The sequence below is a fragment of the Perca flavescens genome, chromosome 12 (assembly GCF_004354835.1).
Source record: "Perca flavescens isolate YP-PL-M2 chromosome 12, PFLA_1.0, whole genome shotgun sequence".
Taxonomy (NCBI): Eukaryota; Metazoa; Chordata; class Actinopteri; order Perciformes; family Percidae; genus Perca; species Perca flavescens.
In genome coordinates this window covers 23,371,829-23,395,756 of record NC_041342.1, presented here as the reverse complement: position 1 = coordinate 23,395,756, position 23,928 = coordinate 23,371,829, and the positions used below count along the sequence as shown (strand labels likewise).

Below are 23,928 nucleotides of genomic sequence, written 5' to 3'. Positions count from 1 at the left end.
AAACGGCAACAAACGTGCAGATGGACAGCACATGCACACGTCCTCCTCACACACTTGTATACATGTACACAGAATTATTTGCGCACAAACACGTACACACACACACACACACACACACACACACACACACACACACACACACAAGTGCGCACACACACACGCACGCACGCACGCACACACACACACACACACACACACACACACACACACACACACACACACACACACACACACACACACACACAAACTAAGATACAACTTCTGTTCCTAAGAGAACGTTCAGCTGATAATTAACACTTAACGGGGCATTATACAATAAATGTACACAATACTAAATCAAACCCAGCCTACATATAGGCAAATTAGTCCCTCCCCTGTGTATACATACACACAAAACACACACTCTACATCCACACACTCCCATGCAATAAAAGCAGCTTATGTGCCATGCTGCATTTTGGAATGAGTAGGGCAGTATGACTGCTAAGCATATTCTCATGTAGAAGCAGCAAGTGGGGGTAGTGGCTGACTTGGTGAGGGGTTTGTGAGGGGGAGGTTCCAGGGACTGATACTGGGTAGTGGATCTGCTAAGCAAACTCGGACCACAGGCGAGCAACAACCGCACATACACATACACCACAAGACAAGTACCATACTGTACATAGATATATGGGCATCGTCACCTGGCAGGAAATTGAGGGTCGAGGGGTCAAAGACTTCTGTGTCTGCACTAAGGAGAGAACAGGATGGCAGAGCCATGGCTAAAAGAGGAGGGATGGAGTGGGTGAGGGAGGGAGATAAGTGGATGAGAAGCCCATTTAGATGTTTATGGTGGAGCTTGTCTTGTAGGAGATGGCGGGGGCCGCCGGCTTCGGTAGAGAATAATGTAATAATAATGTGTAATGAAAAGTGTTAGAGAAAAGGACAGATGAGATATTCCAAAAAAGAATGAGAAAGGGGCAAAGAGAATAGAATAGTAAATAAAACAAAAGGGACAACAAAAGAGACGAGATTAGTATTCAGTCTTCACATAAATTAAACAGATGCTATGTTTTAAAACTTCCAATGTCTCACACGCAGAGTCAAAATTATCGATTTAAAGATTGTTAAAAACAAAAACGAGTAGTTAAATAAGAAGATCAATACTACTTTAAAATTGCAGTAATGGGGGTCTTACTCATCCCTACCCTCATAAAGACATCTGAAGAGCATTTTTTGCATCTTCCCGACATAACAAGTTCATGTGAAGGTTGCAATTACCTGGGGATGCTAGGAGGGGCCCTGTTAGGGCGACTGGGAGCCTGAGGGCTGTCAGCAATGTTATTGAAGGGCCCCAGGGGTCCTGGGCGGTTTGGTGGTGGCGGGGCCCCTCTAGGAGCCGGGCGCTGGCCTGAAGACATCCTCCTTGGGGCAGTGGGGCTGGATGGAGGAGACCTGGAGAAGCAAAAGGAGTTATAGTACTGAACGTGAATGTTTAGGAAAGAAAGAGAACAGCTAAAAGAAGTTTTATTTAAAAATGTTACAGGATGCATGTATAGGATTCTTCTTGTAACTTTACCTGCGACTACCAGGTCCTCCCACCCAAGAGTTGTCAACAGGCGGAGGCATGGGGACAGTGATGGTGGAGGTGGAGATATCACCGATGATGGCCAGGGCCTCTGTCAGGGCCTGGTGGGTCCGCAGCACCTCATCCCTCCTCTGGGCCTGCTCCTGGGACTCGTCCATCAGGGCATTCTGGTCACCTGCGGAGTACAGCTGGGCCAACAGCTCTGCATTGATGAAGTCTTTCACCTAGTGGCAGGAAGAGGTGGTGCAGGATGATGACTCAAAATTATGAAAATGGAGATTAAAAAGTACAGGCCTTCTGATGGTTATCATCTAACACTATTATTATCATTAATAGCATTAGTATATTTACTTTCTAACAGTAACAGCAAAGGAAAGCTGTCTTTAAGACACATATAAATGAACATCTGAGTAATCTTTTCTTACATTGTTGATCATGAGATGCATTATGGTCTTGGGCATGAGGTCCCGGATGCACTTGTTGACAATAGCCATGTAGGAGTCCACCAGGTTACGGATGGTTTCCACTTTACGCTCCAGCTGAGGGTCCATGGAGAAGTTCTCTGTGGCGGTGGTGGTCTCACTCTCAACCTAAAGAGGGAGGAAGGAGAAGAGAGACAAATGAAAAAGAGGTGAATGAGAAAAGAGGGGCCTACATTTACAAACTATATTGGGTGCTTTGAATGAATCTGACACACACACTCACACACAGGATGCTTACATTTTTTTTCAGACATAATGGCATGTGCACTCTGAAATGTAAATGTTAGAAAACTAAGACAAAATGTTTGCCATTTCAAAAATCAAGTCGTAATTTCCAGCATGGCCCTGCAAATATGTTAACATTTTCGTTTCAAATATTCTAAAAAAATAGTAAAATAAGAGGTAGGAAATGAAATAATAATATTGTAAAAGAGGACAGGTAAATACAGTTAATATGAATACGTTAGGATCAGACATAAACAGGGGAACCAAAGCTCAGAAAAGAACCTTACGAATGTAACCACGGTGCTATGAATCCTAGACGACTGCCAGAGGCAGTAAAAGATCAATTAAATGGAGAATGAATGAGTTTGCTAACCGCCATGACTTTCTCAGGATAGACCCCGGCACGTAGAAGAGAAGATTTCCAGCTGTCCACATCATCCTGAGAGTCGCAGGCCAACTCCAGGGTGCGATTGTCCTTGTACACATTCCTAAACACCATGCCACGGGAGAATATGTCAACACCAAGTGAAGGAGGGCATTTAATTAAATCAAAATTACAATTTGATCCAACTAATTTATTAAGGATTCATTATTTAGGAACATGGAGACAGTGCTCCCCATTGTTACAAAAAGTGTTCCACAAAAAGATATAAACTCTGACATCTGGAAGTATTGACAGTATTAGGTTATGTGCCTCCTTCCATGTGGGATATTTTGTTGTTTAACCCTTTCTTGGGTTTCCAGCCAAGAGGGATGAAGAAACTGAAATACCATAAAATGTTTTCCAGGACGTTCTGCACCAATTACTAAAAGTTCAGGTCTGATACTAAACATTTTATACAGTTTCACCGCATTATGGATAGGTTTCAGTCCTGTCAGAGCTTTTCTATTATCCTCAACCTACTATTACAACATCAAGGCTTTCAAATGACCCTTTATAATAATCCCCTGTAATAATTCACTGTAAAATGGCAGGTAAATAACTTCTTTGTGATTCTTGAACACACTACATTTAAATGACAACCTAAACTGAGCTGAAGATCTTTTAGAAATAGGTGAAGCTTGTCCAGCCTGCAGTCATGCATACAGTACATGCAGACATACATACTGTACTAAACACATAATCCAAAACATATTTCAGCCACCGCACCAGCACACAGGCCTTGGACTGCATGTGATTGCTTTCAAGAGTTTTATTTACAGCCACATGAAAAGAAAAAAATTAAAATGTTACGATCTCACAGCTGACCTTGACTCTGTATTGAAAATACAGAATATGTGCTTGCTGGACATGAAACTCTTCTCCACATCGCGGACTTTTAGGTTGTCCAGAGGGAGCATGTACTTCTTCTCTTTCTCCTGTGAACGAGGGAAACAGAAGGTATGGATCATGAGTGCATTTTATGACTAATGCAATTTGCTCCGTTTTGTTATTTTCATGAATTGTGAATTCCATTGTGCAATGAAAGTGGTGCAAATTGTGCAAGAATATGTCCATAAGAGAAAGGTGAAATCAGGTTTTTAATGAGGGAGCGGGAGGGGGGGGAGTAAGCAAAGAGAAAGGGGGTGACAGGAGGGAGGAGGAATGGGGGAGAAATGAGAGTGGAAGGTAGGAGGGGGGAGTGGGTGGAGAAGGGGGAAGCAGAAAGAAGGGAGAAGGAGAGCACATGTGGAAGTCATTAGAGTGTGGGTCAAGACACAGTCGTTCTTCACGGTGCGTTTTGACGCGGAGAGCTGGTAGCTAAAGGCTGAGTAAACTGAGTAAGACGGGGGGAAACGCAGGTATATGTAAGCACTGGAGGTCCAGGGCTCGGGGATGGCTATGACACATTCATAGAGGCCCTGTGATGGATGCTCAGGTTGGGGAAACTATGCTCTTACTTTTTACACTCCATCCTAGCCTCCATCTTTCTTAACTCTCTCTGTCTTTTTTCTTTTATTCCCTCCCCCTCAATATTTTCTCAATATTTTTTCTTTCCATTCCAGAGGGGCCCACTTCCTGCCTGATTTTTTTTTTTTTTTTTTTTTTTTTTTTGGAGGGAGCGAGAGAGGGAGAGATTAAATGACAGCCTGGCGTTAAAACTCCACATCTGGTAGTGCTTAGCAGCACACAGAACCAGGGAAGGAGGGAGAAGTTAAAGAGACGGCAGGCGAAAGGAGGAGAGTCCAAGAAGAAGAAGAAGAAACACAAAAGTGGATTTGCAAAAGATTTGCAGAAGAAAGCTCACATCTGTTCTGATGGTCCGGGAAGAGGTGGTAGACAGTCGCAGGTAAGAATTAAAGAGGATGAGTGGAAAAGAAGAAAGAGAAGACAAGTAAACTCTGCAGACTCTGCTGCGTTGTATTCCCCAAGGGGTCACTGCAGCCCTTATATGGTCACACAGGTCCCCTCCCTCTTCCTCTCTCTTTCTCACTCACTCACTCCTCCCCCCCCACCCCCTCTCCATCTCTCTCTTTCCCTCTTTTTTGTAATATCCCCTCCCTGAACGTGCAGCCAGTCTGTCCCAGTCGTCTGAGCGAATATGCCACGTCAAGGCTGGATACTCCTCATGGCCGGCGTGACCGAAACGGACCGCGAGGGGACCCAGAGCTCAAACGTCTACCAAAACAAATAAACACGCCAAGAGACGTGCACCAAAACGCTGGGGAAGGCGGCAAACGCGGATGAGGCGAATTGGAGTTTTGAGGGGTTTTCGATAGACGGGATCCTTGCTGCCAAAATGGAGAGGGGCGAAGGGAAGGCACAGATGACAGAGCCGCCCGCAAGCATCTGGAATGGCAGAAAACAGCACACAAGGCCTGGCTCTTAACTCCGGCTCCGTCCACCCAGTGTTCAGACTACCTGTTCATTATCATACTGGTGTACAGTAGTCTGCACATTGGTTAGACTGGGCATGGACCCTCTTCTGTCAGTCTATCTTTCTGTGTCGCTCTCTCTGTCTCTCTGTCTCTCTGTTGGCACTAGAAGTCTCCAAGATGTGTTTTTTTTTGCATCTGTTCCTTCCTTCTCCCCCTTTGCTATTTTTTTTAAATCTATTTTATAATCTGTATGTGATCTATATTAATCTGTATTTTGTCCTAAATGCATTCTAACACTCACCACTTCCTTTTCACTTCTTTTTTGGAATAAACATACATTATCAATATAACACTAAGTGCAGATTTGACAACATGCTGTGAAAACCAAGGTGTAAAAGAATCTTAATTGTGAGCCAGGATGATAAAAAAAAAAAAAATGTTAAAGCCAAAACTCACAAAATGGTCGTGCTCACAAACTTTTATAGCATGAATGAGTAAGTCTGCAGGCTGCTGGCCTGCTGCTCTGATGAAGATGTGGTCCACTGGAAGGGGGAGGAGCGAAGGCGGCTGCAAAGCATCTAACACAGGCCAAAGGAACGAGGGCCAATCAATCAAGTGGAGTTTGAATATACAGTCAGACACCTCCAGTGAAGTTATTTCCGTGGGTGGCCAAAATTGAGTTTTAAGGCTTTAAGGCTGCAAACTATAGTGCTGTGGTGTCAAATAACTGCAAATGTCTGGTAGGATAAGTGTTCTGCAGATGGTGCAAGAAACACATCAGCAACAGCCACAGTGCACAAAAATATATGTACACACAGGATGTGTTACATTTGACTCAGTTAAATGAGTGTTAGTCGGTTAGTTGGTTTGTGGTATGATAAGTCAAAGAGTGGACTGTGGAATGTTACCCATTATATAGGGCCAAAACAGGGACTCAGTGTCATAGAGTGATAGCTGCTTATGAAGTTGAAGGCCCGAAACAGGAGGATATTGATATTTAATAGAGGGGTTCCTCTCTGCTAAAACATTGGAGGCTGATGTTTGGATCAAAAGCTTGTGATTTTCCTGCTACGAATGCGAGCAGTTCCAAAGTAACTGCCAACCACACCAAGAGAGGGAGGAGGGTGTGTGTTTGTGTTTGTGTTTGTGTGTGTGTGTGTGTGTGTGTATGTGTGTGTGCGCGCAAGTGTGCACATGCACGCGACTATAGAAAGTTCACAGGGTGTAAAACATAAATGAAATATACAAGGCGAAGCCAGCGGAGTCTATAATTTCCTACATTACCACACTAACGTATCAAATGACAATCTGTAGCCCCAGTGCTGTGTGGCCCATGTGATGTCTGAGGGCTGAGTGTGCGTTCATATATTTTGGGCGTCTGTGAGTGAACATTTGGTTGGGATTGGGACTGTTCCATATTTGCAGCAAAGAAGCGAATGCCTGAACTCCCAGTGGAAAGAGGTGGGGAAGGAAGAAAGAGCGAAAAGAAGGGAAACTCAGAGACAAAGGGAAAAATGAATGGAAAGGAGAATTGAATGACAAGAACCATGGCCAAACTCTTCACATACGTAAGAGTGACTCTTCGAAAGCTAAATGCTCCCAAACTGTATATTAAGTTGCCCTACATATAAGTGGAACCACATATAAAAAAGAGAGAGCACTATTGTCTCTGTCAATTTGTCTTTTTGCACCAATACAGATTCCACTCTGTGTACCTCTCGTGGAACTGCACTCCAGCAAGAGACTAAACAAGGTCCGATAAACAAACAACCATGCAGCAACAATACCAACAACTGGCTGAAGGAGTTGCAGTGTGTCTGCCTATCTACACTTGCTGTGCAGAATATCCTCCAACCTGTACAGCAGGCACAGACAGGCAGGTAGACATCAGCCCGTCAAACAAGCCAGCAGCACGGATGAAATGCTGCATCCCGTCGATGCAGAGTGGTGCAAATGCTGAGCTTTTCTCCCAAAAACAGTATGTCGTTGTTTGTCTTTATGATGTACAGTATTATCAATGATAATCAAAATTTGAATAATAAAATTCTGCTTTTAAAAAAAACAAGTTATAACGAGTCATTTATTTACCATGTATAAAGTTAACTGCTGGTTTAATTCTGCAGAACATCCGACTGTCATCCATCAGTCTTAGTTGATTTTTTATTTAGTTAAATACATAAAGATCAATTCCACAAAGAATATCTTTGCCATTTTCACGACTATTTTCACATAAGTAATTTCCTTCCGAAAACATTGAAACATCGAACTGGCACATATTTATATCGGACCCACCCTTAAAGCTGCAGTGGGTAAAATGCTAAATAAAGCCAGCGTTTGAAGTAGAGTGAGACTTCTTCCTGCAGCTCTCCCCCTCTTCTCTTTGTCGCGCAGGCAATGCATGCGCAGAACAGCCAATAGGAACGCTTTCTCTCTCTCTCTCTTTGAAATGACCTGGGGTTTCATTTATAAAACTGTGCGTTTGATCTTTACTATAAGTGTACGTACAGCCAAAAGCCCAAAATGGTGTACGGCGAAAAAAAGTCTGATTTATAAAACCGTGTGTACGCACACCTGTAAGCAATGTTCCCTTTATAAATCAGAGATTACCTACAGGCGTGCGTACGTGGATCAGCCTCTTATCCCGCCCTGTACACGCCCATTTTTAACCATAAATAGTCAATGCAAAGCACCTCGTGAATGCTGATCAGTATATGAATGACACTGGCAGTTGTTACAACGAATCATTATGACTGGCATAGAGAAAGCAAAAAACTTCTCAGACGTTCAGGAATTGCTGCAAATAGAATTATAATTTCGGGCCTGTTCTTGCACAGTGTATGGAACCATGATCTATAGACTACATATATTAATAATACGTCCAAAACAGCAGGCATTACGGCACTCGGGCACAGCTTTGATATATCAGACGTATATGATAAGATTTAACAGAACTATATATTATATCCAAACAAGCCTTAGTGATAAAGTTGAAGATTATATATAATATGTATTTAAAAAAAAAACACTTATCTGTCTGACATTTCCCTCTGGATACAGCCGGTTTCCCGCAGAAGTGGCGAGAACCTGTATTTGGACCGGGATGGCACGGTTCCGGCGTGTTGCCCTCTCTACTAGACCCAATTCAGTACATAGATCCAAGAGCTCAGCTTTAGAAAATCTAAATCGGCATATTAGGCAATCATCGTCATGGTCCCTGAAGTCTCTTTTTCTCCTGATTCTTCCATTGACGTAGTCCTCCTGCAGGGCCAGCAGTGCCATCATGCAGCATTACGCACGGGGGTCACCGCAGTATTTATATGTTATATTTGTGATTGTTAACACCTTGCCATAACAGCATCAGCTAGTGGTATCCCCCACCCCGAGATACAATTTGAAGACGAAATAAAGTGTTTTAGGCAAACACACTTTTCTTCATGCAAGTTTTGTCACAAACAGTATTAAAGTTTGGGCAGATAATGAGGACATTAAGGGTAACGATTGCGCGAGAGCTTAACGGCTGTATTTTCAGACTTTGACATTTGATGATATATACACAGTTTTAAAGACAGATATTTAGTTATTTACTAAACTGTGTTTTGCAGTTATCTAATGGTAGGGTATTTGATGATATCCTGTATTCCATGCAGTCGGGCCATCACCTCGTCCTGCGCTCCGTAGCGGACAATGTGACGGCGAGACAGCGGCGATTAAATATTAAGAACACATTTTTATTTAAGATTTGAGTTGGAGGTGTTTATGGAACAGTTATCACTCAGTACAAGCGACCCCTTGATTCCTAGTTTTTGTTTTGTTTTTTTACAAACGTTCCTTTGTTGTTTTATTCTATGTTACATTATTAATTCTTTCTTTGCCTATTTATATTCATGGTACCTCGCACATACGATTATGTATTTTTAAGGCATATTGTCTCTGCCTTCCCTGTTCTACCTGTAAAGCACTTTGGGTTAACTGTTATTGTAAAAAATATTGCAGCTTTAAACTGACCTCGTCATCCTTGAACCAGGAGAGGCTCTCGGCAGTCAGCACAAACCAGTACTCTTTGGCTCCCCCCTTCATGATGCTGATGTTGTTGATGGTCAGCCAGCCTTTGCGAATGACCTGATGGGAGAGTAAGGTCAGAAAGTCAGTCTTTTTTTTACTAAGTGAAACGCACAAAAAACAAGAAGACAAGAGGATGACAGGAGCTCTTCATCCATAATTTTTTTGATTTAAAAAAAAAAACATACATCTACAACGTAAGACAGTAGGTCAAGAGTTGCAAAGAAAAACTCACCGCACACTGTGTTACTTGCAAAAAATATAAAGTTTTAATAATAGACACCATTTCGTTACTGGCTTGAAGATGGTCCAGTACTGAAACGTTGCCTATGATTAAAACTTAAGACAGTGTGCGGGAGTTTTTCTTGGCAGCGATTTAAAATAAACATACCATGGCTAAAGCTAGCCCAAATTAATCTGTGCAGGTAATCAATGCATGAATTGCGATGAAATGTGTGTGAAGATCCGGTTAGGGCTGTCATTGTGTCTTTGTGACTCACTCAGAGCCTAGCATGTGACTGTGTGTGTCAGTGCAGTCTCATTCAAGGAACTGTGTGCTTCACAAGCAGAGGCCAGTGTTAGCTTGTTAAGTGACCATTGTGTTAAGTGCTTCAAGTACACAATAAAGCATGTGTGTGTGTCAACTGTGTTAGGGGTAATAACACTACAAGCCCCACATAAACAGGCCTTGGGGCACAGTGCCAAGTGATTATTAGGTTAGATTACTGTCAGTCTTGCACCGCCTAAGACTCACTAAGGAGGTTACCCAAATCATTAGAAAGCCTTTCTGTCATAGGCAAACATTATAGGGCTGTTTTGTGGCTGGATCCATAACAGGATACTAAAAGAAATCTCTTACACTTTCAGTCTTAGAGATGATATTTAAATTGCCAAACCAAGGATAATGTAATGTCTATTTGTCTAGTTGGCAACCCCCTGTAGTCTGCGGACGCTGGTGGGTGGAGGGGGTGTTAGACAGTAAACGGTTAGAGAGAAAACTCTTACAATCAGGCCTGATGCGGGAGGAGAGGAGGCCTGCAACAGGAAGGAATGTGGGGGATTTAGAAACCTCGTGGCACTAAAAAAAGGCAACTTTTCTAGTGCAACTTGTCTTAAAGAAAATGCCTCTGCCCAACAGTAGCTTACTCAGCTAATTTGCCATTCTTGGACACGTCAAGAGTGAAAAACGGGAAAGATTATTATGCAGCAGCACTGGAGAGCACCACACAATGGGCAGAAGTGTTACTGCAGGCACAAATGACATTGCAAACCATAACCCACAATAAGCGATACTCACCAACAGACACCCATAAGAGTGCAGCTGAGATTCTCACTAAGGGATGGGGATGAAATGCAAAGTGGCACCTTGATGACACAGGAAGGGTTCAAACAAAGGGAAATGTCTCAACAACAACACCGGTGATGATGGTGGCATAAAGTAATAGAACCCAGTGTGATTCTTTTACTGAAATAAAAATCATAAAACCAAAGAAGCAAACAAACCACTGTACACAACTGGTGTAATGCACCATGCATGACTAAAATATAAAATAATAATAGCTAAGAAAACATAAGGCTAGAATGTATGTAACATAAAATGTGTACAATGCAAAAGATTGACTAAAAAGAAAGAGCATCTTGGATCAGATCCCTTTCATTTCAGCATCATTCTCTTTTTATCTTCCCTGCAGTAGCCATGCTGCTGCTGTGTGGGTGTGCAGTACTCCCTTGACCTTGTGCTCCGCTGTTTATGTGTGACATACAAGACATGACAAATGTTCACCTGATTTCCTGCTGAACTCTGGCTCTTATTAGTCTGACTGCTCCTCTGCTGCGCACTGCGGTGGAGAAACAACAAAGCAGAGATGGTGGGAGAGACAGGATGACAGGGAGGGAAAGGTGAATGTAGAAGGAGAGAGAAGGAGAAAAAAACACATGAAAGGGGTAAAAGGAGATCTTCTAAACATTTGTTTTCATGAATATTTAATCATGGTGAAGCCAAGCTAATAGATGCAGTCTTTACTTAGCAAAGCCAATGAAGTCTTCGTGGTTAGTGTTGATGTAAGAGAGCTGGATGTCTATCAACAGCAGAACCTGTAACAACACAAAACATTTACCATGAAGTGAGTTATTCTCAAAGAAATACACTAGTTTGTAGGGCTGGGTACCGAACTTTGGTACTTTTTAGGCACGGACCGAATTGCCTCCTTAATATCAAGTATCAAAAAAATGCCTCGTCATTCAATACCAAATTTCAATACCTAAGGCAGCATGCTTCTACCAAGATCTAATCATGCTGGTGATTGGCTGTCTACACGTCGTAGAGGTATGCAGGAAAAACTTGCTCGTTACGCACAGGTGCTCACTTAGTAGGAGCTGAAAAATATATAAAAAGATTTTTGCTGTAATGTTTTAATTTATTTTTGTCAAAATGGATTTTTATAAAATTGTTATTGAAAAAAGTATCGTTCATGAACTGGTATCGAAGTCAGGGTATTGGTATTGGTACCGGAATTGATATTTTTAACAGTACCCATCTGTGACATTTTGGGTAAGACTCTAATTTGTTTTCTTGCTGAGAGTTAGCAGAGATGATTGATACCACTCTCAAGTTTACACGGTAAATATGTAGCAGTAGCCAGCAGCCGGTTAGCTTGTTAGCATAATGACATGGGAGCAGGGGAGAACAGCTAGCTTCTTTCAGTCCTGCACATAAAACCACAACGTGTTGTTTTTGTAATGTAATGTTAATTAGTAAGCTTTAGAGATGTCGCTATGTGGAGTTTGTTACCTTCAAACAGAGCCAGGTTAGCTGTTTCCCTCTGTTTCCAGTCTTTGTGCTAAGCTAAGCTAATCAGCTGCTGGTTGTAGCTTCATATTTACCATACAGACATGAGAGTGGCATTGATCTTCTTCAAATAAGCTAATTTCCCAAAACTCTTCTTTAAATGTAATATATGTCATTCAGTATGTGTATTAATATGTAATCTATTTGGTTAATTGGTACCTTGTTTGTAATTCCACAACATTACAATGACAGATATTGGTTAAAAAACTGACATAATGTGTGCATACATGTCACAGACCTTCCCTCATACACAAATGTTTATGGCCATAATTGCCAGCTAATGAGTGTTACCTGGTCTTTGGCCCGACTCTCTCTGTCTCGGATATGACTAGTCACAATTCTCTCAGTTTCCTCGCGCAGCATGGGGAAGCATTCCAGCTGAAAACACATCACACGGCTTATCACTCACTTAACATAATGAGGAATGTGGAATAATGAATAATAAAAACCAAACTCAGAAACAAACTGAAAACATCATTTTTCAACAATGAGCTCAATTTTTCATTTTTCAGTTGAAGTTTGTTTCCTTTATCCATGCTTTATCAAACAGCCTTCCTTCCTTCCTTTTTTCCTCCCTGATTCCCCTCAAACTTCCAAACCCCGATGAACCACATGAGTTACCTTGTTGGAGCACTGGCGTACGGTGTTAATCAGTTCCTGGATGACCATGTCCACACACTTGACGCAGGGCCCCTTCAGCTTTATGACCTGCTTCTTCACAATGGCCTCAAACGCCATGTCTGGGGTGAAAAGTCCCGTCCTGAAACCCACCAAGAGGAAGGGAACAAAGGGTACAATTGTGATGAAAATTGGTTTCCCTTTTCGGTGACATTACTTAAAGGTACTCTAAGCGATGTCACGCGTTTTTTAGGCTACAATTTTTTTGTCACATACAGCAAACATCTCCTCACTATCCGCGAGCTGCCGGTCCCCTAAACACACTGTAAAAAAATGCGCTCTCTGTAGACAGCCTATGGTCCACACATGCCAACAAAAACAAAGTGGTCCAACCTGGACCATGCCAACATACACAAACCGTGTTCCAGTGTTCAGCCAATAACTGACAATAAGGATTTTTATTTGGGGGTGGGGGGGGGGGAATTTAGTGCGCTGAAGCACAGAAGGGAGGGAACGGATGAGAAGGAGGGAGGAGCGAGCTAGTCTTCGTTTTGTTTGAAAATACTTTGAACGTCAACAAGAAGTAACGTCACCCAACATCGCTTAGAGCACCTTTAAGAAAAATGTATTTTGATAGTAGACAGTAGATCAATATCTTATCTGTATTTTGGTTCTGTATACAGTCTGTGTTTGCAGTAACAAAGGGGTCAGTGCAAAATCATTTATTGATGTCATGGTAGACATTGGACCTGCTATTGTTTGTGGATGGAATTCATGCTAATGTGGGTTTTCTTTAAATGTCAGATTTCTCGCATGGGTAGCAATTCTTTTGGTTGTGGTAGCTAACCGCTGCTGGACCAATATAGAAACACAGAGAGAGGCTGGGCTGAACATAAGAAAAGAAAGAAAGAAAGACAACATGCTCCTCCCTTGTTTATAAATTCCCATCCAAACCATGTATTTTAACCACATTCTGTATTTTGTTTTCTGTGCATCTTGTTATGATGTTTGCCACATCAACATTATTTTACTCGAGTGTCTTCAGGCTGTAAATAAATGTATTTATATCTTTATAATACTAACGGGCAGAAAGACAAGTGTAATGGGATCACTGGTTGGTACATCTCAAATATTTGGAGGTATTATGTGCCTTTTGGGTAAAGCATGATGTGGCTGTAGTGCTAAAGCGGAGGGGGGGGGGGATGACATTTTTTTTCAGTTTGCTAGACAAATTCTTACCTGATACCGTGGATGTTCTTGATGGCATAACTGATCTCGCGACGCATTTCCTTCTCATCACACTCCATCTGAGGGGAACAGAGAGGGAGAGTGTAGACACTGAATACAGGGAACAAAAGTAAGACTGTAAAATAATTTTTGTTTGAACATGTAATATAGGGAAGCTGTTTAGGGATTATTCAATAGAAAAATCACAAGAGAGAGAATATAAGAGTGCGTTATACAGTGTCCATGAAGAGTTGGGAGGAAACAGGACAAAGAACAAAGAAAAAAATGAGAAAATAGACTGCAAATAGTGTCATTTAGTTTTATATTCAGCCTTAAAGCAACACTAGAGAACTTTTCCCGCTTCGGTCCCCCTACAGGTTGGATACATTACACTGTCCAGTTTATTCGAACTACAGATCCGCTACCCGATCTGGCAAACTTGCATAATGTAATGTAATGGACGCTTCCAACCTGTAGGGGGACCGAAGGGGGAAATGTTCTCTAGTGTTGCTTTAAAGAGAATGAGAAGGAAAAAGTCTACTGGGGGTGTCATTATTTCAACTGTTCCCTGTGCATTTTCCTTTGTTTCAGGATTTTTTTTCAAGAGATGAGCGTCACTATCTTTGGGTAAAACAGAATAAAGCAGATGAGTCAGTGCCATAGCTATCATTGAGGACATAGAACTCTATTTTTCAAAGAATTAAGGAGTTTTAGCTACCTGTAGGGCATTTAAATTCTACAGTTAAAAAAATGACATGTAGTGGGATTCCAGTAGAGATTCAATGAATGTATCTTTGACTACTTTAAGCCAACAGATCTTCAAATTGAAAGAAAAAAAAAACCATTTGTATTTGAAACAGGTTTGATAATTGCACTCGAGCCAGATTATTTCACTTGTTTTCTGCAGTGCCATCTTCTTCTATGTACAACATTGTCACCTTAACCAGCTCAAAGGGGAAACGCTCGTGGAAGATGCGGTTGATTTTGGCTCCACCAGACAGCTCAACTGTGTCAACCTGATCCCCTGAGCCCTCAATCCTTTTCTCAAAGTCCACGGAGAACTGCTGCACCATCCTGAAAACCACAACAAATATGATAAATAAAAGACCAGCAATGACTTCTGACATCTAAAATTAGAGCTGATAAGCAACGGGTGCCATGGGAGAAAGTAATTATCTCTTCAGAGGTCAGATATTTTGCAGAATACTTAGTTTTTATGAACTAAATTTTCTTGTTGTGAAAAGAAATGGGGCACTGACTGCAACAGCTGCTTGGTTTTGCGGGACGGGTCATCAGGTCGGTATCCCCGGTATTCCTCGGCCTCCTTGTCCAGAGCCAACAGCTGGGACTGCAGCTTGCTGCGGAAAGCTGGCAGGGTGTCCCGGATGTGGTTGGTCAATTGCTGTGGAGACACAACGCCAGCAAAATTATATCAAGCAAAAAACTATAATCACATAGGAGCATCAATAAGTAGATTATGTTCCTGGTATTTTGGATGTACAGTGATTTAACAATCAAGAATGTATATTTCACTGTAATCATACAATAGATAATGTAACATTCTTACAATAACAAAGCAGATAGCATGTGGAATGACTGAAATCATGAATTATTAAAAGCTGAACTAGAAACAGTGAGCGCATTTTCCACCTACTGACAGTCTTGTATCACCCACACTGATGTGCAGTACAATGGAAGCGTGGGAAAAACAACGTCGCCCTCTTATTAATTATATAAAGTGCACTGTGGGCACCGGGAGTAAATCTATGATCACCTCGTTGAGCACTCTTTGCAGTCGTGGGGTGCCCATTTTTTCAGCCATGTGCCTGTACGATGCGTGGGACAAGAAGAACTTCCTCTCCGCATCCAGAGCTGCCTTGATATCTTTCCTCCCATCGATGTCCTTCTGACTGCGATTCACCACTCCAATATAACCTGGGAATGAATAAACGGCACAAGTTGAGAGAAATAAACAATGATAATCCCAGGAGACAAAGGCAGAGACAGCACGAGCGAGATAATCAGAAAAAAAACAAGCACTGGAAGTGAAAGAAGGTGGAACAAGGACAGCGTTATTGGACACTGAGATTACAGTAAGAACACAGGGAGAGACGTTCACAAGTGAATCTGGCTGGCATAGCTCACTATACTGTATAACACACACACAGACAGACAGACAGACAGACAGACACACACACACACACACACACACACACACACACACACACACACCTCTTCGCAGCGGCAGCAACTTGTTCTCCAGTATGTCTCGTGCATCTGTGCCCTCATCCATCAAATCCAGTTTGGTAATTACTCCAATAGTCCTCAGACCTAGAAAAGGAGTCAAAAAGAGGAAGGAGGGATGTAACAGAAATCTAGAAATGCTTTTTTGGAAGGTTAAAGGCACTATTTTTTCAATTAATCATGTGGTTGCCACACTTGCAGGAACAAGTTTCTTAAATGTGAGCTGTTTTGACAAAATTAGCACTTTGAAGATGTCAACCTTGCCCATTTTCTAATGCAGCTTTGCATCATTTCCTTCCTTTATTCATTCTTTTGCCCCTATTTCTTTCTTCTTCTTTACTCATATTTAATTCTGCCACAATATCCTTTCGAGGCATCTTTGGCTGCTAGCATCCCATCTCCCTGTTCTTCCACCTCACTCTCCTTGTCCGATATTATTCATCCCTTCCACAAGGTTACTTTCTTTCAAGTCCTACTCTTCCTTGCTAATTCATCCTCCTCTCCTGCCTAAAGGACAAACTCTTTGGGCAATACATTAAATCGAGTCCTTTCTTATCCTTCCTCATGCTTCCTCTGTGTTTCTTTAAATTTCTTCATGATTTTCTTTTCCTCTCTCCTTCCTTCTCCTCATTTATCTTTTAATGCCCTCCTTATTCTCCATGTTCCCCTTCTCTCCGCCCCTCGTTTCTAATAATATTGTGACACTTGATCGATCCCTGAAGGGAAATTCTGTTTTCACATTCAGAGAGCTCCAAGGACAAGGTCAGACACTGAGCACCGTCACTGCAGCTGACAGAGATTCAACGACTTTTAGGTCAGTCTCAAAAACCCACAAGGCCACCTTTTACATGCTTAGTTTACTTCCATTCTGCTTTCTACATCTCTCCTTCACTCCTAATATTGTATCCATGCCATCAAGCCCTCGCCTTACCCTGTGGATCAACATCCTTCGCCAGTTTAAGAGCGTCAGAGTTGGCCAGGTCAGTGTTGGCCGGAGTGACGGCCAAGATCAAGCAGCTCTCTTTGGTGATGAACTGCAGGATCATGTCCCTGATCTGCTGCTCGATGTCCACGGGCTGGTCTCCAACCGGCACCTTGGTGATCCCCGGCAGGTCAATGAGAGTCAGGTTCAGCACTGCACAGACAGAGGAATGCACTTTAAGAATAACTGGTAATACCTGTGTGACATTTCTGTGGCATATTGTTAGTCAAACTCTTTATTATTTCCCTTATGTTTTTATTAGCTGGGACGGTCATTTATTGGCACAATGTTTTGTAGTTCGAGGTATTTCAAATCTTCCCAGTTTAAATAGCATTTCAATCTAGTGTGAGGTCAGATACGTCGACCATATTCCATATTATACTCTTCAATCTAAACAGGTTACATGTTAGCAAGCATGTTCTGTCAGTTAGTACCAACCTTTTGTTTGTTTGTAACCTGACAGTTAGTTGGTGTAAATATGTAGTAAAAACTAACCTCTATGTTTGTCTGATGAAACTTGCGTAAATCTCCATTTGGTAGTCACAACTACATCATATCTGGGCTACATTTGTACTTACTAACAGCTGGTGCAACTGCCTCTAGGAGCAAAACTGCTGAAAATTCTGTAAGAATCCCTAGGGAGCTCACTTTTAATTGTGCACTGTATAGTGTATGTATACCATATATATAATCTGAGTGTTTTGTCAATAGAAACAATTCCCTCCCAACTTCAAACCTGAACTTCGTTTGAATAAAAAGAGATGAGAATGTGCATGCTATCAGTTTTCAACCAGAAAATGTAAAAAATAAATAAAAAATGTACTTCATTTAAAGGCTCTGGTTATTAAGGACAGCATCACCATGCCAACAATTCAAGGACATCACATATGGCATCAATATATCATCTTTATAGCATAAATATAGCATCTGTATAGCATCAGTATAACATCTGTACAGCATCAATATACAATGAGTACAGCATCAATATACAATGAGTACAGCATCACTATAGCATCAGAATAGCATTGAATATGAATATGCTATATTCAGCCATATTACCACAGAGTCTTTAAAGGACCTGTTACACTGTCTCTTTTATCTCCTCAACAACATAAAAATGAATTCATATATTGTATAATTATTTTGCTCGAAAAACCACATTCTTTGTTTCTAGCCAATAGCTAATAATTGAAAGAGCGAGAGTATGATGACTCACATCTTGTCACCGTCTACCTTGATGCAAAAGTGTTATTGTGCGGTTACTTGACAGTGAAAGGAAGGAGGCTGAGTTATGGCTTCGCACCGTGAGGGGAGTAAACCCGCAGGTTGATGGGGATTGGAGATATGCCTTTGTTGGCCCCCGTGACACGGTCCGTCTCTCCCTCGATCTCCTGGCGAACCTCATCGAAGTCTGTGAACTTCTTCCCTTTGCAATGGAGAAATTCAGCCCATTCTGAGGATGAAAAATGAAGAATATATAATGAGGATGGGAGCCCAGATAGCTCAGTTGGTAGAGCAGGCGCTCATATATAGAGGTTTACTCCTCGATGCAGCGGGCTCGGCGCAGCGGGCCCGGGTTCGACTCCGACCTGCGGCCCTTTACTGCATGTCATTCCCCCTCTCTCTCCCCTTTCATGTCTTCATCTGTCCTGTCAAAAATAAAGGCTGAAAATGCCCAAAAAATTTGAAAAAAAAGAATATATATAATATATAACTAGGATTAGTGGTGGCTGTGCTGCATGTGTTTGAGACAAAAATAATGCCAGTGTAAGAGAAAAAAAACAGTACCATTTAAAAAGGGGAGAGAGAGAGGCTCAGTGTGTGTGCGTGTGCGTGTGTGTGTGCAAGTGTGGGTGTGTAAATGTGTGTGCGCCCACCTGCAGTGGCACTGATAAGCTGCAGAACCAGGGGCCTACGGGTGACAATACCAGATCCACGAGGCAGAAAGTCCCTAAGAAAAGAGATCAAAACTCATCATCAAACCACAGCCAATGTAAACATGTATCAAAGAGTGTAGAAATGGATAATGGTGACATAATAATATCTTCATCTCCAGGCTTTTTCCCTTGAAACTCTTGAAGGGCACATTTATTATAATTTTACCCTATATAATGGCATGCAAGCTACTGTAGACAGAAAAATCTGACCTGATAAACAACAGGTCAAAATGAAGAGCTGCATCGCTGACAAGGAGCTTTCTCATTTAAAAACAATGACTACACCATTTCCTAAGGGGTTCCACACTAACTTGTTTTGTGCGTGTGTGAATGTGTGTCCACTACTGTGTGTGTGCATGCACGCATGAGCATGATACACACACCTGACAGCCATCACAGCCCCCTGCTATGCTAAAGGTCTGTTCCAAGAAAACCTAATTAACACACATCGACCCTCCGAGCTCCCTCAATGAGTTAAAGAAAGACGAGCCCACTACTCGTCCATTCAGCGCTGTGCAGAGCCATTTCTGGACAGATGGACCATTACTCAGCATCACGACTCTCAATGAGAGCTGGAACAGGACAAAATCAATGCATCCATCTGGGACAGCACACATGCATGTTAAAACTGCACACAGGAACTGTGTGGACACACTAAAACCAGCTTGTGAAAGAATAGTGGCCAAAATGAAAGCAGCAGTCCCTACTATGTGTCAAGCTCGCAAAACACTGGAGCTTACATTTCCCATAGTGCAACTCAATAGCATCTTTCATTAGAACTTCCCTGCGCTCATCTTTCAACATCAATACCCACAGTTTGTAATGCATGTTTTCTGTGAAATATTTGGAGTCTAAAGCCTGACTCAAATAACCCTGATGACATCATCATAAATAACCCTGATGGCATCATCAGCTCCCTCCAGAGCCACAGAAGGCGTTAGACATTATACATCTGGTTTAACAGGCTGAGTAGCACTCTCCATGGCAAATAAACTGACCTTTATGTGTGTGGTGCACAGCGAAAGAAATGCTACAGTAAATCAATTTAGAGAGTAAATTTGTTAGGAAATTTTTAGATCAACTAGCCCTCATTATCTCTTTAAAATACAGGGCTATAAAACAGTATGGTACCATATTATTGAGCAGAAAAAAGCACATAATACAGCAGTTGTGGGACATGGATATGCCTCTGTTTCTGATCTTTTTTATTTTTTATTTTTTTTATTAAATGAACACTGGAATTGGTGTTGCCAACATAATCCCACTCCTGGTTTGGAAATGATTTTGATCCTTATCTTGAAAAATAAAAACGATATCAATTCAAATGAGTCTGCTCATAATGTTTTTGTTGTGAGTGACTAAAACCCAGGGTGCGATGATGAATATGCATGTGTGTTTTCAGTCTAAGGTTTTCTGCAGTGGGAGCTGACATGTACAGTTGGAAGGTGTTTTAAAATGGTTACATGCAGTGATCTGCAATCTGCATATTATAAAGCGCAGAACATGACGTCATTTTTACGGGGTCAACGGCATATTAATGCCTCACAAAGGATGCTTGGGAACTGTAAAGAGATGGATATTTCTAGCATTGTGAGTGAGCCTGACTGCAGTTGGTTCTGATTGGGCTGAAATCTCCAAGGTGCTGCTGTAACCCAAATAGCCTACCTCTTTCCTCCTCTGTCAGTAGCCCAAGACAACACAGTGGTGTGAGTTTAAAAATATGTATACTGCACATAACATAATTGAAGGTCCCTGCTTCACAAGGTGCAACAGCAGTGACTTTAAGCTGGGGAGAGATGGTTTGAAACCTGCACAGAGAGATAGGCCCCATAGGCCTCTTATGTCATCCTCAAGGTTAACCAGAGAAGGGATTATCCTATTTCTGGTGGTCAATTTTACCTGCCTACAAAGTTCTCCAGCACTGAGCTCTTTCCTGCACTCTGGCCGCCGACCACTGCGATCTGCGGCAGGTCCAGGTTGCAAGCCTGACCGATGGAGCTGAAGGCATCCTGCAGCTTGTTGACCAGCGGGATCAGCTCCTCCATGCCACGGTTTCCCATGGTGCCTTTAGACGGGTGGACTCGGATTCAGCGAATGGAAATGGAGAGAGAGGAAGGGGGTTGGGGTGTGACGTTGCTATATTAGTCCAGGATACCGCGGTGCTTGTTGATGTAGTGAAGTCATCTAGCCGCGCATTGCCCCGAGCCAAGCGAGGGTCGGACCGACTGTGGAAGCAGAGGACGGGGAGGGAGAGAGAGAGAGAGAGAGAGAGAGAGAGAGAGAGAGAGAGAGAGAGAGAGAGAGAGAGAGAGAGAGAGGGACAGGGACAGGGACAGGGACAGAGACAGAGAGAGGTGCAGAAAAGAGAGATATGAACAGACAGGGACAGACAATTGCGCAGTTGCTTACCACCATAACCTCTCTCTCTCTCTCTTTTTTGCACAAAACCAAACACACACACACACACACATACAGCCAGCAGCACGAAGCCTATACTTTCAAGGGCATTTGGTGAGTGGAGGTCTATAGGCTCCATATAGTCTCGTTGAACAAACCCGGGGGCTCGAGGTTCCACTGATCATACACGGATAACACTTATTAAGGGCAAAACAAAGCATCGTTCGATGAAAGCAGATACACGTTGATATACGTTAAAAAAGTGTCCACTGAAGATAAATCACAGCAATAATCACATATTGTTGTGAGCCTACCCCGCCTCAGGAATTCCTCAGTGATTTCAGTGTCCGATGGAGCCGGTCGCTGTCCAGTGCTGAAATGACGCGCAGACCAGGCAGCAAAGACGAGTGACAAGACCCCGGACGATTATACAAGCACCACCTGCTATGGCGGTGCATCAGCTTGATCTCTAATTCTTGTGCATTAATTGTGTTCGCCTGTAGGCTTCGTTCCAGTCGGCTGCATGTTAGAGCGGTCTCATCCCAAACACCAATTCGCCTTTGACAGATTAATCATTTTTTCCCCCCTCTCCTCCGTTCCGCGGTGTAATTGCGAAGCTGCGCCTCGCTCTTGCAGCATATCGACGTGACGGAGGACCAATGAAAACCGCAAGATTTGAGACGAGTCAGAGAAACGCGGTGCCCCATTGGCTGGACAGGTACAGTTTAGGCTTACCTGAGCCCGCCCCCTGTTTACATCCGTGCCATTTCTGCCGTTGTGAGTCATGCGGCACGGCTGCGCATCGCTGAAACCGAAGAGGTGGATGCGCTCCTTCAGATCCCTGCAGTAGGAGCAGAAACCAGCTGTCGTAAATCCCATACACTACCATTTCATACATGACACAGGGCATGGCAGTCATTTTATGTCGCCTTGATTTGCGCATGTTAAAAACATTGCGGTGATAAGCTGCATGCTTTATGACTTACACATTATCGGCCCACGTTTGAAAACATAAGCCTTAGGTTTGCTTTAAGTGGAGAGAAAAAAGAAGTGTGATGCCAGATTGTTACTGCAGGCCGAGGCTGGTGGAGGCGGCCATGCGGAAAGGACGCTGCCATTCTGCCTTAACCACTCGGAGTACAACCTCGGTGTCGGATAACAAGTGTCTCTCCTCCACTAGGACGTGAACATCGCCTCTCATTAGATGATCTATGAGGAGAGATCTAATTAGCTCCTCTGCAAAGAGGTTGAAAAGCGGTCTGATGTGCATCGAGGACATAACAGGCAAAGCTCTGTTGCCCCCCTCCCCTCAGTCTGCCTGTGACAGTCAAATCTGATCGATTTAGTCAGTATTTGCCCTTTTCATTATGGTCAGGCCTCTTGAGATGGGTCTAGTCGGCACATAATGTTGTTGTGAGCTGGAGTAACACTAGGTGGCAGTAACGACCTTACCACTGCAGATCTGTATTTGGTAAGGGTTAGGGTGGGCCCTGTTGATACCTGCCATTACATAAGGGAAAAAATTACTTTAGACCGGAATCCTTAAAAAGTGATTGGGTAATAGGTAGCCTATATAGTCATGTCAGACGGAAAACATACTTTTAAGTTCAATAAACTTGCAAAAAACTGCAGTAGGCCTATCATGTAAATTCTGCTTTGAAGTGTCTGGTGGTCTTTATGTGCAGTTAAAAAAAAAAAAAAACAGGAGTGGAAGTAACCAAATCTGTTGTTAGGATATTATGAAGAGTTATACTGACGTAAAAAACTGTCTGTCTGAACCACTCAACTCCTGTGACTTTACCTGAGAGAGAGAGAGGACGTGAGAGCAGAGGTATCCGGTAACAACATAAATCCCACAGCTCTCTCTCGCTCTCTCTGAACCATCTATTGCATCTACTGCCAACGATCCTGTTTCCTGAGGTATCTGGTTTAACAGGATAGTTGGTCCCCAGGTCAGTATTTAAGGCTTAAACATATAGGTGGGCCTGTTTTTTAGACCGGGACCTGGCAGTCACTTCAACAGTGACCTGTCCAACAACAGCAGGGACACCGTTGAGATTGAGATCCTGGATGATTCAGAGCTGGACAGGGTCCCCAGGTCATTCCAGGAATTATACTTATTTACTGTGTCAGAACTGTTTTCAGGGGGCTAACTATTCTAGGGACGCCCATAGAATGGTTAATATTATACACAATATCATATATGTAGAAGACAATGCACTACATGTAATGCATTATATGCTAATGCTAGATATGGTAAAGGCCTGTACTGCATTTCTATACAGTGTATTATAAAGCGATAAAGTTTATAATCTATAGTATAGTATTATATTATAGATCATATATCATACTACATGTCATGTAACAGGTGTAAAACAGAGTAGCATACAAGTAAAAAATACTCCATTACAAGTCCTGTATTCAAAATCTTCCTTACTGTAAAAATACAGAGGTGTTACCAGAGAAATATACAATGATCAAGATGATGATCAAGAATAAAAAATACTCATTATGCTTTCAATGTTACATTTTATATTTGATTA

General features: G+C 42.4%; 1 protein-coding gene across 2 annotated transcripts; it reads right to left on the bottom strand.

The window, feature by feature from the left end:
• Positions 1–213: 213 nt before the first annotated feature.
• Positions 214–21,960, bottom strand: dnm3b (dynamin 3b). Of its 2 annotated transcripts, XM_028593013.1 has the most exons (21): positions 21,700–21,960; positions 20,888–21,213; positions 18,929–19,002; positions 18,355–18,504; positions 17,001–17,204; positions 16,058–16,156; positions 15,600–15,760; positions 15,085–15,227; positions 14,764–14,899; positions 13,838–13,905; positions 12,602–12,740; positions 12,272–12,358; positions 11,156–11,226; positions 10,916–10,970; positions 9,079–9,192; positions 3,524–3,633; positions 2,648–2,762; positions 1,993–2,157; positions 1,559–1,791; positions 1,261–1,434; positions 214–869 (listed from the first exon to the last, which is right to left on the bottom strand). In XM_028593013.1, the coding sequence occupies exons 2-21, from the start codon at positions 21,046–21,048 to the stop codon at positions 827–829; spliced, it is 2,502 nt and encodes an 833-aa protein (XP_028448814.1). In that variant the 5' UTR covers positions 21,049–21,213; positions 21,700–21,960; the 3' UTR covers positions 214–826. The 2 variants fall into 2 exon arrangements, with proteins under 2 accessions (XP_028448814.1, XP_028448815.1); XM_028593014.1 differs by lacking the exons at positions 214–869; positions 1,261–1,434; positions 1,559–1,791; ... (2 more) ...; positions 3,524–3,633; positions 21,700–21,960 and adding an exon at positions 10,430–10,497 and having other exon boundaries at positions 9,087–9,192; positions 20,888–21,048.
• Positions 21,961–23,928: the final 1,968 nt, after the last annotated feature.